The sequence below is a fragment of the Eptatretus burgeri genome, chromosome 2, assembly GCF_056783735.1.
Source record: "Eptatretus burgeri isolate ZD-2024b chromosome 2, Ebu_testis_v1, whole genome shotgun sequence".
In the NCBI taxonomy this organism is placed as follows: domain Eukaryota; kingdom Metazoa; phylum Chordata; class Myxini; order Myxiniformes; family Myxinidae; genus Eptatretus; species Eptatretus burgeri.
In genome coordinates, this window is record NC_140962.1 from 2,848,164 (window position 1) to 2,859,376 (window position 11,213).

Genomic DNA, 11,213 nt, shown 5'->3' on the forward strand with positions numbered 1-11,213 from the left:
ACGGAGCACGGACCACTCGCTGGGGGTGACGGAGCACGGACCACTCGCTGGGGGTGACGGAGCACGGACCACTCGCTGGGGGTGACGGAGCACGGACCACTCGCTGGGGGTGACGGAGCACGGACCACTCGCTGGGGGTGACGGAGAATGGCAAAAGTGTCTGCAGTGAGTCAAGGATTCACTCAGAATGACGTAGCACGGTACCGCCATTGACAATGGGCACTTGGCAAGTGGCTTAAGCACTCCAATTCAATTGTTGATGAACAGTTGGCAAGGCTGTCGCTACATAACTTATAGGATCCCTTTAACTTTAAAGCTCATCTTCACCACGCACGCAGCAGTTGATGAAATAAAATCAATTCATAAATCCGCCATTTTCCCTGCTTGTCTGTTCACGTTTCACATGGTTTTTAACTTTTCTTTAAAACATCCGTTTTTGACAAGATTTGCTTTGATTCCTCGTCGTGCACCTCGTGAAACCCCAAAAAATATAGCCACAGATGTGGGAGACACTATGGTTAGGCAGTCTATCTGGGGTACAGAGCGTGAGGTCTCGCAGTGAACGCATTAAATCGTACAGCTCAATGAAGCTGATTAATTTTTTTACGTTTCTAATTTTTTTTGTTCACGTGATCCAATTCTCCAAACAGTGGAAAAAGATAAGTTTAATGCTTTGGAAATTTCACATCTTCTTGTGTATTATATGTATGGAGAAGGAGGGAACATTGCCTTGCTTGCTTTAAGTAAATAGGTATATCTGCTTAGTTGTAAGACTCGTTATTTCTTTAAATTATCGGATTTCACTCCAGATTTCGACATTTATTTAGTCTGGCTGATACCCGATCCTCAAAACCGAAATCATGATTCGATGATGTACTTTAATTCGTCCGTGAGAGTAGATCGTGGAAAATTGTATCGTATAATGCATGAAATTGCACCAAGTTCCTAATTTGAAAACTATAGTACATACAAAAGCGATGTATACAGTGATTCATAGCTCTGATGAACAGGCATTCGATAATCTGAGTGAGGAAAGTGGAAAATGAAAACTTCATCGTTAAGAAATCGCTGCAGCCTGTTCCAAGTTAAGGCATGGTTGAGCAGGCCAAAAAAACATGGCTGCTTCAGACCCCAGAGAGCGAGGTGGCTGAGGATCACCTGATGAAGGATATAATTAACTAAGGCCGTTAATTATCCTCAAAAGGGTTGTTTTTAACTAACCCAACCACCCAATTTTCACTCTTGCACTCCTTTGCAGTTTTCTTAGTATGCTTGCAAAGTTTCTTGGTTTTGGAGTTATGGAGGAACGCACGCACGCACGCACGCACACACAATAGTACACATAATATTCTCAATATATATTAAACTCTTTCTTCGTTTTTTTTTTTTTTCCACTGTTTTTCTTATGACTACACGTGTATTTCTAGCCAAGCGATTTGCTGAAGCCTTTCATGATAAGATATCGTGTATTCACCGTGAATTTTCCAGCCTCAATGGTGTAATGTTTCGAGCATCTGCCGTGAGTCTGGGAGGTTGGCTGTTCGATCCCCAGCCGAGTCGTACCAAAGACTTTAAAACGGTATGTGCTGCTTCCTCGCTCAACACTTGGTATTTAAAAAAGGATGGAGCACAGACAATCAACCATAATTCGGTAATATTAGCACAGACTTTGATGGGTCGAATGGCATCCTCCTGCATCAAAGTTCCTTGTTAGTGAACTCGTGTTAACGTAGCAAACATGCTTGGATTATACATATTCTTACTTTCTATTAATACTCCCATTTGTCTGAACCACTTTTTACCAGTCAGTAAAGAAGTTGTGGAATCATTTGTAATTCAAAGAAAACTTTTTTCCTGCATCCATTTCCATTATTCTTTTTGGCTCGTTCACTCCTTTCAGTTCTGTCTCAACAAGGAATGGAAAACATTAATTGCGCTATTGCATCATTTACAGTTCCATCGTCAATTCGGTGGTGTGAAGAAAGCAAGAGAAGCTTGTGGGGTAATGAGAGCGATCGGAAAAATACATTCAGATTAAAGGCAATTTTTAAAAATTAATTGTCATCTGGGGAGATGGGGAGGGAGAGATTTTTATGAGGTTATTTGATTGAGGGAGGTATGAGTGGAGAATGAGAATGGTGATGCAGAAGAATACAGAAAAACAGCTGCGAGGTTTGATGGAGAAATTGTGCCTTTTTCGGTTAGAGGGGAGTGGAGAGGCTCTCGCGGAAGAAATTGCTGTTGAAGATATGATTGGAAGGTGTTGGCAGCAGATACTTATGAAAGATTAAAATATTTTGTGCTAATGCCGGAAGATTAAATATTAAAATGGAAGCCAAAGTAAATCGTGAAAGGCATGACTGTTTCAGTAAGTGAGATGTGGTTTAATGACAAATTAAAAACTGGAGGACAGCAATTGAAGGCTACCAGATGCATCTCGAAGTGATAGCAAAGGGAAGCTAGGATGGGGTGTGGCAATCTGGTTAAAAGACAATATTGTGTCGAGAGTAAGGAATGACATTAAGGAGGGGGTTATTGTCGAGGATTCTGCGTGGATTGTGCTTTGAGATTGTAAGAATAGTAAGATACTTGGAGAATGCATCGATTCTGGCTCCTGATATAAGGGAGGTGCAGGAGAGAGGGGTTCATTAAGAATTCAGGAAGGCATGTGCAAAGGGAAGGAGTATTGATTATGTGGGATTTTCGTTTGCCAAGGATGGATTGGGTCCAGGAACTGGGAAAGAGCAGAGCCGTGGAGGATGTTCTAGATCTAGTTGATGAGCAGGGAGGTAAGCAGTGTTATAAATGATGAGCAGAAGACATTCATCAAGTACAAAATAACAGGAATAGAGTGTGACTCGTATTGGTATATTGAGATAAGTGTGAGCTCCTTGAGAAATATCATAGAATTGGTGTTTAATGATTGTTCCCATCATGTGCTGCCTTTTTTTTTTTGGCTGCTGGTGGCATCATTGGCTAGGGGCGCGGCTATGCCGCCGATGCAGTGCCCCTATTACCAGTATACTGGTGCTCATTTCGCCGACCTCGGAAGGATGACAGGCTGAGTCAACCCCCTGGCGTTAATTCAGTGGCCAACGGGGCTCAAACTCGGGATCCTAGGATCCCAAGCCACCACCCTAACCGCTAAGCCAACACCAGGCTTATGATGGTGAGATGACAGGCTTGTTAAATATATTTTTGCTTCTACAGGGTGGGCCAAAAGTCACTGAAGGTTTTCTTTTTTCTTTTTAATTAATTAATTAATTAATTTTTATAAATGAAGGAAGACCAGGCTGATTCGTTGCGATTATATTTACCAATGATCAGCACGTGAAAATTGTTGAATTTTATTACTCCACTGGGAAATCAATAATTCAAACTTAGAAAATTTTGCAATCGTTTTAATGTTCAATGCTGGGAAATGTATTGTTTCCGGAAGTGGAAAATTTATCAGAAATGTGGTTCCAGCAAGATGGAGCTACGGCCCATACTGCGAGGCCAACAATGGGCTTGAGGGCAGTTTGTGGTAACCATATAATTTCAAGATTTGGAAACATTAATTGGCCTCCACATTCACCAGATTTAACGACCACAGATTAATTTTTTTTCTCTGGGGGGGGGGGGTACCTTAAAGATCGCGTGTATGTCAACAAGCAACAGACATGAGACTGTCAGAGGAATTGAAAAACAACATTTCTGATCAAATTGCAGCGATTGATCAAGGAGTTTTGTCCTCTATAATGAATATCATGTTTTGGAAAGAGAAGACTTTGCGAAGAAGCGAATGGGGTCCATTTGCAGGACATTATTTTTCATAATTGATCTAAAAAAAACAACTAATTCCATGAATAAAACTACCGTGTGGAATAAATTTCATTAATTTTTATTTAAAAATAAAAAAGTTATTAAAAAAAAGAAAATCTTCAGTGACTTTTGGCCCACCCTATACATTTACAAAAGAACAGTCAGGCGACCTTCCAATAGCTGATGGTACATATCTTGGAAGTGAGCAATGGCTTTTATAAGAGATCATTGTATGAGTGGAGAAAGTAAAGAGATGGCTCAGAAAACTAATGGACGATAAAGAGAATTCAGGAATGACATGAAGGAAGGGGTTAATTTGGTGGATTCTGTGTGGATTGCGATTGGAGTTGGTAAGAATAGTGTGACAATGTGGGTAAAACCCTAACCCTAACCAGATAATATTTATTCAGATAATATAATAATCATCCTCAGTTAATGTAATCAGTGATCAGGTTGTCGGCGACTAAACCATCTCCCCCACAAGGTTTCCTGTTGAGGAGGGTGTATCGATATGGATACCCAGCAGGATTAAAAACAAAACCTGTCAAAGGGCAGAGGAATTCCTTGTGAGCCAATGGCCATCCATATCTTGTGCCCAACTGTCTGTGGACGTCCTCCTGCAGTTGGGTTACCTTTTTCTCGAAGGTTGATGACAGGATTTACTTAAAAATCACTTAATTCTGCAAAACGCACTAAAAACGCAAAGAAAACTCAAAACCCACTCTGTGGGAGTACCTCCTGTGCAGTTGCCCTTTGCAGGGCAGCTCACCGGATGACGAGATTGGGGTAAAGCCTTTGGGTTCCCCATTCTTTGATGATGGGAGGAAAAGCATGGGGTATTTACCTTCCTGGGTCAGATTGCAGTGGTGTGTTGGGGTGGTGCTAAGGTGTCATCCACCAGACGGTGGTCTCCTCAGGTTAACCTGAGATGGTCCTTTTGGATGGGTGCCTGGAATGTCTTATCCCTAAGAGAGGATGATCACCTGTCTTTGCTGTCATCTGAGCTCCAGCATTTGAACATCGGTATTGAAGCACTCTCTGAGATTTGGAGACCAGATAGTTGTGAGATCATGGTGGGTGGTTACACTGACTGCTGGTCTGGGCACTCTGATGGTTACCATGCTCAAGCATTTGCTGTAGCTGTGTCCAATAAACTGACTCCCATGATAATCAATTGACGTATCACCAATCAACGAGTGTATTATGAGATTAAGGATTTGTCACTCCTTGGGTGTCATTTCCCTGATCTCTGTATATGCTCCGACTGAGGAGAGTGATCTCACCGTGAAGGATGCATTCTGTGCCACACTCAAGTCTGGTTGATCAGTGCCACAGGCAAGATGATCTTCTAGTTTTGGAGGATTTGAATGCATTGACTGACATTGACAGGGATGGTTATGAGACATGTTGGTCCCCATGGGTCTGGAACTGTGAATCAGAATAGCACTAAGTTCCTTGACTTTACAAGAAGTTGTGGATTTGGAGTGGCTGGTTCATGATTTCAGCACCCACATGAGCCTCATCGCTCGACTTGGTAATCCATGCTGGTGGTGTGGCAAAGGAGATTGACCTTGTACTTGTTAATAGTCGCTGGAGGATACTCCATAACTGCAGGAGCTACCAGAGTGTTCAGTTCATCAATACTGACCATCAGCTTGTTGTAGCAACTTCGAAGTTGCAGATTAAATCTGGGAGAATGGTACCATCCCAGCCGAGGCTGGATGTTGGCAAGCTCAATGATGAGAGGGCAGCTGAGGAGTTTGCATGTGGGCTGTGTGGGGATTTGGGGGGTCTGGGTGTTTTGGGGAATCCTGAAGAGTTGTACATGTCTTGGAACCCACTGTCAGGCGAAAAAGAAATTTGTCTCCCAAGGAACACTGGATACCATTTACCAGAGTCATTGGGCCAGGCTTGATGGCGGAGCTGAGCTGTTCAGGAAGATGTACGTGCGCTGAGGGCGAACAATATGTAAACTGTACGCTGAGGGCGAACCATATTAAACTGTACGTGCGCTGAGGGCGAACAATATGGCCTATGCGCGATGACTGTTAAGGGGAAGAACATCAACTGTCGTCAAGTGATTCTCATCCTGCTTACAGACATTTGTGGATTGCATTCCTCCAAGCCTGTTCCTCTGTGTACTGCAGTTAGAGCAGAGGGTGGTGGGCTCTTGACAGAGTAGTCTGATGTGAAGGCCCGCTGGGTGGGTTACTTTGAGCAGCTGTTGAGTTGCATTTCACGGGTGTTACTGTCCCTATAGCTGACCCTCCAGTCAACTATTAACTGCTTTTGTTTGTGGAAACACAGGCTACAGTGAACCAGTTGCGAGGGGGTAAAACTCTTGGGATTTATTGGCAAGTCATCCGCCTGGGATCTGTGATATCCATCCTGAACTTCTCAAGGCTGGTGGAAATGCTGCACTCGTGTCGTTGCATGCAGTTCTGTGCTCTGTATGGAGCACAGGCACTATCCCAACTGACTGGAAGAGGGGTCTTGTCGTCCCTCTCTGGAAAGGGAAGGGTGGTCGCCAGGACTGCAACAACCACTGAGGGGTGATGTTGCTTTTGGTGCCAGGTAAGTTATTTCCTTGCATAGTTCTTGATGGGGTTCACCACCATCAGCTTGAGCACCAGCACCCGGAGCAGTCAGGCTTCAAACCAAAGTGGTCAATGATTGACCGTATCCTTCCTCTTCAGGTCCAAACCAGATGCAAACGAGAGTTTTATCAGGGGCTATTCACAGCTTATGTTGATCTCCGCAAAGCGTTCAATTCAGTCAATCGGGATGCCCTCTGGAGGATTCTCGGTCTTCGTGGGGTGCCACCAAAACTGATCAATCTGATTTCTGAACTATACTGTAGTACTTAGAGTGCTGTGAGTTGTGGTGGTTCCATCTCTGACTTATTTCCAGTTGTTTCTGGAGTTTGTCAGGGGTGTGTACTGGCCCCCACACTTTTCAGCACTTGTATGGACTGGATTCTGGGGAGGATGTCAGAGATCAAGCTGCGGTGCATCGTTTGGGAATGTCAGGATCTCTGACCTTGATTTCGCAGATGACTCGGTCATCTTTGCAGAGTTATTGGATATCCTTATGGGGGTCCTTGAGGTGCTGAATGAGGAGTCTGAGCCACTGTAATTATTGGTTGGGGGTGAATACTTTTCCAGGTCACTGTATATGTTGGTACGATTGCACAGGTTTATTGGGCATAGTGATGTTCTCCTGTATTGAAGTTCCTTGTAATTCCTTGAGTTTACAGGCAGCCCATGTATGTATGGTGGTCCTAAGGTGTTACCCAAACCTGAAACACAAAGATGTCAGACTTCCTCGTGCAGAAATGGACGTACAACATTTACAATGATTTAATGAACAGTAGCGAAAGAGAACAAAATCAATCTGATCGACAGAACATAGCTCATAGAGAAATGTTGAACCTGCTGTGCATTCACTTCAAAAGGGAAAGTTATTTTATTTCTCGTTTTCTTTGATAAAACTGAACAGCCTCGTATTTAGGAATTAAATGCATATTCCACACATGATGGGCAGTATCATGCAATGATGTACAGCACTCCTGTCCTTTAAATCGCTGTGCTTATTTGATTGAAAAATATTTTGCAACTGCATGAGGAAAGATAGTTGAGTGATGTGGTCAATGTTTTTCTCAGTGGCAATTGCTGCTGGGAGGAAACTTGCCAGCCGGTTGTTTGGGGGAGAGGCCAATGCGAGGCTGGACTACACGAACATCCCAACTGTTGTGTTTAGTCATCCACCGATTGCTACCATTGGTTTGACAGAAGGTATGTCGGAAATTTCTAGCTGGCCAAACTACTGGTTCTTATCACATCTTTTTTTGCAAGCCCTAATCGTCTTTATCTTAATGAAGCAACATGTCGTTTCACATGAACAGCTGAAGCAGAAGCTAAATATGGACAAAATACCAAGGTGTACCGCTCTACATTTACTCCATTATACTATGCTGTGACTGAGCACAAGAGAAAATGTGTGATGAAACTGGTGTGTGCAAATGCGAACGAGCAGGTAAGATTTTGAGATGTCTGCATAGAATTTTTAAAAAGGGAATCTTACACCATCTGGTTAAAGGTTGGTCAAAGTTTGTGATAAATCCTGTCATATTGCCTTTTTACCCCACGCACGCAAAGTGAAAAGCGGGGTTAAGCAATTGGTTCATGTCCATCCATCTGTCTATCTGATCAGTTTATGATCGAGGAAGAACTTATTTAAATTGAATATTGTATTTTGAACACAAATCGGGACATGAATAGAAAGACAAGTTTACCGTTTTACTCTGTCCGCCAGCCTGGCAGTCAAACAAAATTTAAAATCATTCCAAACAAGAAACTTACTGTTTTTAAAGACGTCACAAGTAACACAAACAGCAGGTGCAAATAACTAATGTGACGTGTTAGATCGGGTGATGTAATGGACACTGGGTAAAACGGTGGTAAATCCCAGAATTAATTAATTTATACGCCTTTAAACCTTTCTATTTGAATTGAGTTATATACTTGAACACTGTCGAAGAAAGAAAGAAAAAAGCGCCTTCATAATAGGGCGTGGCATGTGAAAGGGGACAGTATTGTGGTGAAGAAGAGGTTCCCGATTATGGCTATGGACGATGCTGATTGACGCTGTGTTCTGTAATGATCAAGAAAGCCTCAATCGCTGAAGCTGCGACCCACCGCCATCTTACAGTGTATAACGGTGATGGAAAGACTGCTTCAGTCGTGCTAAACTTCCGGATTTTTTTAATAGCAACTTTTAAAATTCGTTATTTTATTTGAATCGAAGTATATATGTGAACACTGCGTGGGGTATCGTGTTCTATGAACTCTCGTTGCAATTATTGTTCATTTTGTAACTTTTTATACTACATTATGTTTCTGAAGGAATGTCTGTGATGCTGTAAATGACAATTTTTTTTTTTTTTGTCTTCTGTGGTGAATTTCAGGTCGTTGGATTGCACATGCAGGGAATGGGGTGTGATGAGATCTTACAAGGGTTTGCTGTTGCTATTCAAATGGGAGCAACAAAAGCAAACTTTGATGCAACATTAGCCATTCACCCCACATCTGCTGAAGAACTTGTGACATTGCGATGAAGTTTTGCTTTTTGAGGACATTGTTGCCCATCTTTCTGATTGAACACACGATCAAACTCCCCTTTGATTACGTCAAAGAAAACCCATGTAATCTAATCCTAAACTGTTGATTCGGCATTTAATTTCATTATTTCAACATTTTTTATTATTATTTTTTTTGTACACAAAATCTAAGCTCCTGAAAGAGCAAGTTTACAGAGTGTAGAAGTCGGCACACTGACATTGGAGCAGTCGAACAACATGTGGACACAACAATAAAGGGGTTGGAAAAAGCAGGTGAAAGAGAAAGAGAGGAAAAGTGAAGGAAATATCAACCTACAAGTACATGAAGATGAAGAGGGTGAGTCGAGAAGGGCTAAAGAGGGGAGAAAAAATGTTTTTGCATTCTTGTATGAGTTTGGGCTTGTAATTTTATCTACTACTACTACTTGAATGGCCCCAATTAATCCCACAGTCTGGTGGGGTCAGCTGTCCTGATAACAGTCTGGTGTTAACTTAGTGGTTAGGGTGGCTGGCTTGGGATTTTCGGGTCCTGAGTCAAAGTCCTGTTGGTTACTAAATTAACACCAGGTGGGGTTGACTCAGCCTGTCATCTTTCTGATGTCGGTGAAATGAGTACCAGTGTACTCGCAGAGGGGCACAGCATCAGCAGCACAGTCATCCTTTCAAGAAATGATAGCTACCTGCAGCCAAAGCTGCCATATGCAAGAACAGAACAGCTGCCCTGATAGAAAATGTATGCTCAGCCAATGTCTTTTGCTGCTGAGTGGCCAGGCCTTATGTTGAAAGGAATATTAAATTCAGTCGGGCTATGGTGCCAGTGATAACTGACTCTTCGGAAAAGACAGCATGTTCTCTTTAATGGCCTCCTACTAATTATTGTGGTTGGCTCCCCAGCTTAATGTCCACCTGAAGGACGGTGCACTTTGTGAAGCAATGCCATGCCTGCAAAATACAAATCCAACAGTTTATAGTTGTGCTGAGATTTAAAGCCAGACGAGATGGTTCAAAGGTTAGTGCACAACCACAACACCATCCTCTGGGACACTTGTGGACCTTTATAAACAGTACAATTTCTTTTCTTTTTTTTTTCCTTATTGTGAGTCTCAAAAGTGATTTATTGCTGGATGCATTGGTCTATTTGAATAAAAGTAATTTTTCACAATGAAATATCATCCTGATGTGTGTTATTTCAAAGTTATGCTCTTGTGTCACTTGTTTATTTTGGCTTCATGACCAATGATTCATCAAAACTGTTCCTGAGATTTAGTGTTGTGCCCCAATGAGAATGCTGTGCCTCCATAGTCAACATCAACGACCTCTTGGTATAGTTAGTGGCTAAATGGTTAAAGCTTAATTGTTTTATTTACTGCTGTAATTATATCCTCGTGTTTTTTTTTTTATTCATCCCCGATCGTCAGTCATTTTGTTAGCACATGCATAAATACATGAAGGATCCCATGATATTTTATGAAATGAGAAGACATTTCGGCCAATACCATTAACTCGTAAGTTATTAACATCCCTCGTTTTTTAAATGTTGGACATAAAATTGATGAACTGATCTCTAAATACATTTTATCTTTTCTTTTTAACTTCAGGACAACATGTGAATATTTTTTTTTTTGTTATGACCTGGATGTTGACACTCTTTCACTTCTTGTATATTGTGTTAAATTGGGGTCGGATTAACATTGTTACTTCTTTTAAATGTACTAACTTTGAGAAAACCCGAATTGTATTTCATCGAGTTGATTACCAATCTGTAATTAGAGAATTGGCAGACCACTTCATGATACAATGGTCAGCAAGCACCACAAACTTTCCTTTGTTATCCCTTCTTATCAGCAAAAGATCAGCAAGCACCACAAAGCTGAATTGAGAATTGTCATCAACTTCCATAGTACCGTGAAACCCCAACATTCGTGGATTCGACCTTCGCAGACCCCACGTATTCTCGATGTTATAAAATGTAACCACATCCTACTTTTGCGGCCCTTTGTGCAGTGTGTCCTGGGTCTCGTTCTTTCTTCTCGGCCCACTGCCTTGACTTGCTGTGATTCCTCACGCTTGTAGGCTTTTTTGTGCACATTGTTCGATCATGGGTCATAAGTGCAAGAGCAGTGTAGGAGATGCATCTGCTCCCAAGAGGCAGACAAAAAAAAGTCATGAGCCTGAGCCAGAAAGTGGAGCTACTAGACCAGCTATCAAGAGGTGAGAGTGTGGCCTCTGGGCAGGCATTATGGTGTGAATGAGTTGACTGCTCCTTTACATTAAAAAAACGAGAAGGTGA

At 42.1% G+C, this 11,213-nt stretch overlaps 1 protein-coding gene across 4 annotated transcripts in view; it reads left to right on the forward strand.

The window, feature by feature from the left end:
• Window positions 1–11,213, forward strand: part of GSR (glutathione-disulfide reductase) — a 37,516-nt gene extending 26,303 nt beyond the window's left edge. For all 4 annotated transcript variants that reach the window (XM_085860757.1, XM_085860764.1, XM_085860771.1 and 1 more), the window contains 3 exons: window positions 7,467–7,598; window positions 7,709–7,839; window positions 8,771–11,213. In XM_085860757.1, coding sequence (XP_085716883.1) covers window positions 7,467–7,598; window positions 7,709–7,839; window positions 8,771–8,920 — 413 coding nt within the window. In that variant the 3' untranslated portion in view covers window positions 8,921–11,213. The remainder of the gene's footprint in view (window positions 1–7,466; window positions 7,599–7,708; window positions 7,840–8,770) is intronic.